We start from the raw sequence: 1,529 nt of genomic DNA, 5'->3' as shown, positions 1-1,529 counted from the left end.
CCGCTGCCGCCGCCCATGCACGAGCCGCTGTCGCCGCAGCAGCTGCGCGAGCAGCAGGACATGTACAAGAAGATCCCGTCGCTCTTCGAGATCGTCGTGCGGCCCACGGGGCAGCTGGCCGAGAAGCTGGGCGTGAGGTTCGTGGCGCCGCGAGCGGGGGCGCAGCCGCAGGCATTGCCTTCGCTGGGGACGCCGGAGCCGCGCCGGAGCTGCCCGCTCTTCCCCGCTGCGGCTCCGCCGCGGGAGCGAGCCGCGCTCTATTTGCCTATCGGTTGTGTATTGGGGGCCCTGCCGGGCCCTGGGAGCGGGACCCGGCCGCCCTGGCACCTCYGGGCGCCGGTGCCAAGCACAGCGGGTGGGAAGGAGGATCCCCCGGCCCGGCCGGAGCAGCGCGTGCCCCCTGACGCCGCCTTTCCCGGCGTTCCCTTGCAGGCATCCAGGGCCGCCGCCCCCCAGGTTCCCTGGGCCGGGAGGCCCCCCCGGGCCCATGCCTGGACCCATGCACCCCGACATGCACCCGGACATGCACCCGGACATGCACCCCGACATGCACCCCGACATGCACCCTGACATGCACCCCGACATGCACCCGGACATGCACCCGGACATGCACCCCGACATGCACCCCGACATGCCCATGGGCCCCGGCATGAATCCCGGGCCTCCCATGGGCCCCGGACCACCGCTGATGCCCTACGGTCCGGACGACTCGCCGCACTCGGGAATGATGCCGCCGGGGCCGCCCGCGCCGGGCTTCTACGATGACTTCTACCCGCCGCAGGAAGCGCTCGACATGGATCCCGGCATGATGGGGGAGCCAGGTAGCGCCCGCGCGCCGCTCGCGCCCGCGGGCCTCCGAGGCCGGGCTCGCCGTCGCCCGCGGCGCCCCGACCGCGTTTCGGGGTCCCTTCCCGCAGGCGGGCGAGAGGCGCTGCTGCCCTACGACGACATGGCCCTGCCGGAGCACTACGGCGCCTACGAGGCCGCGGAGGGCCCGCCGGGCGAGCACGCGTTCGCCGAGGCGGCCCTGGAGCACGAGGCGCTGGGCGAGGGCGGCGCGCCGGGGCTGCGCAAGGCGCCCGGCGCCCTCCCCGATTTCCTGCCCTCGGCGCAGAGAGCCCTGTACCTGCGGATCCAGCACAAGCAGCACGAGGAGGAGGAGCGGGCGCGCAGGCTGGCCGAGAGCAGCAAGCAGGAGCGGGAGCACGAGGAAGGCAAGGGGCAGAGCGAGCGGGGGCCGCGCGGGGCGCGGGAGGAAGCTCGTAGCGCTCCTGAAACGGGCACTCGGTGCCAAGGTGTGAGCGGGAGGAGCGGGAGCACGAGCAGAGCTGGGGGGGCCGCCGGCCCTGGGGGGGCCCTGGGCTCGCCGCGCGCTGCCGGGAGCCACTTGCCGTCCTCCCTCCTCCCAGGGGACACCGGCAACTGGTACTCGAGCGACGAGGACGACGGCGGCAGCAGCGTCACCTCCATCCTGAAGACGCTGCGGCAGCAGAGCTCGGGCCGGCCGCACGCGCCGGCGCCCGCCGGCG

At 74.6% G+C, this 1,529-nt stretch overlaps 1 protein-coding gene across 1 annotated transcript in view; it reads left to right on the top strand.

Moving 5' to 3' along the window:
- The window catches only part of ZC3H4 (zinc finger CCCH-type containing 4), a 10,586-nt gene that overhangs the window by 7,842 nt on the left and 1,215 nt on the right, over positions 1 to 1,529 (top strand). The window contains exons 9-12 of the mRNA XM_026051950.1: positions 1 to 137; positions 457 to 832; positions 965 to 1,214; positions 1,410 to 1,510. Of these exons, the coding sequence (XP_025907735.1) occupies positions 1 to 137; positions 457 to 832; positions 965 to 1,214; positions 1,410 to 1,510 (864 nt within the window). The remainder of the gene's footprint in view (positions 138 to 456; positions 833 to 964; positions 1,215 to 1,409; positions 1,511 to 1,529) is intronic.

The sequence above is a fragment of the Nothoprocta perdicaria genome, unplaced genomic scaffold (genome assembly GCF_003342845.1).
Source record: "Nothoprocta perdicaria isolate Ctin4 unplaced genomic scaffold, notPer1 scaffold_808, whole genome shotgun sequence".
Classification (NCBI taxonomy): domain Eukaryota; kingdom Metazoa; phylum Chordata; class Aves; order Tinamiformes; family Tinamidae; genus Nothoprocta; species Nothoprocta perdicaria.
This window is presented reverse-complemented; position numbering and strand designations above follow the sequence as displayed.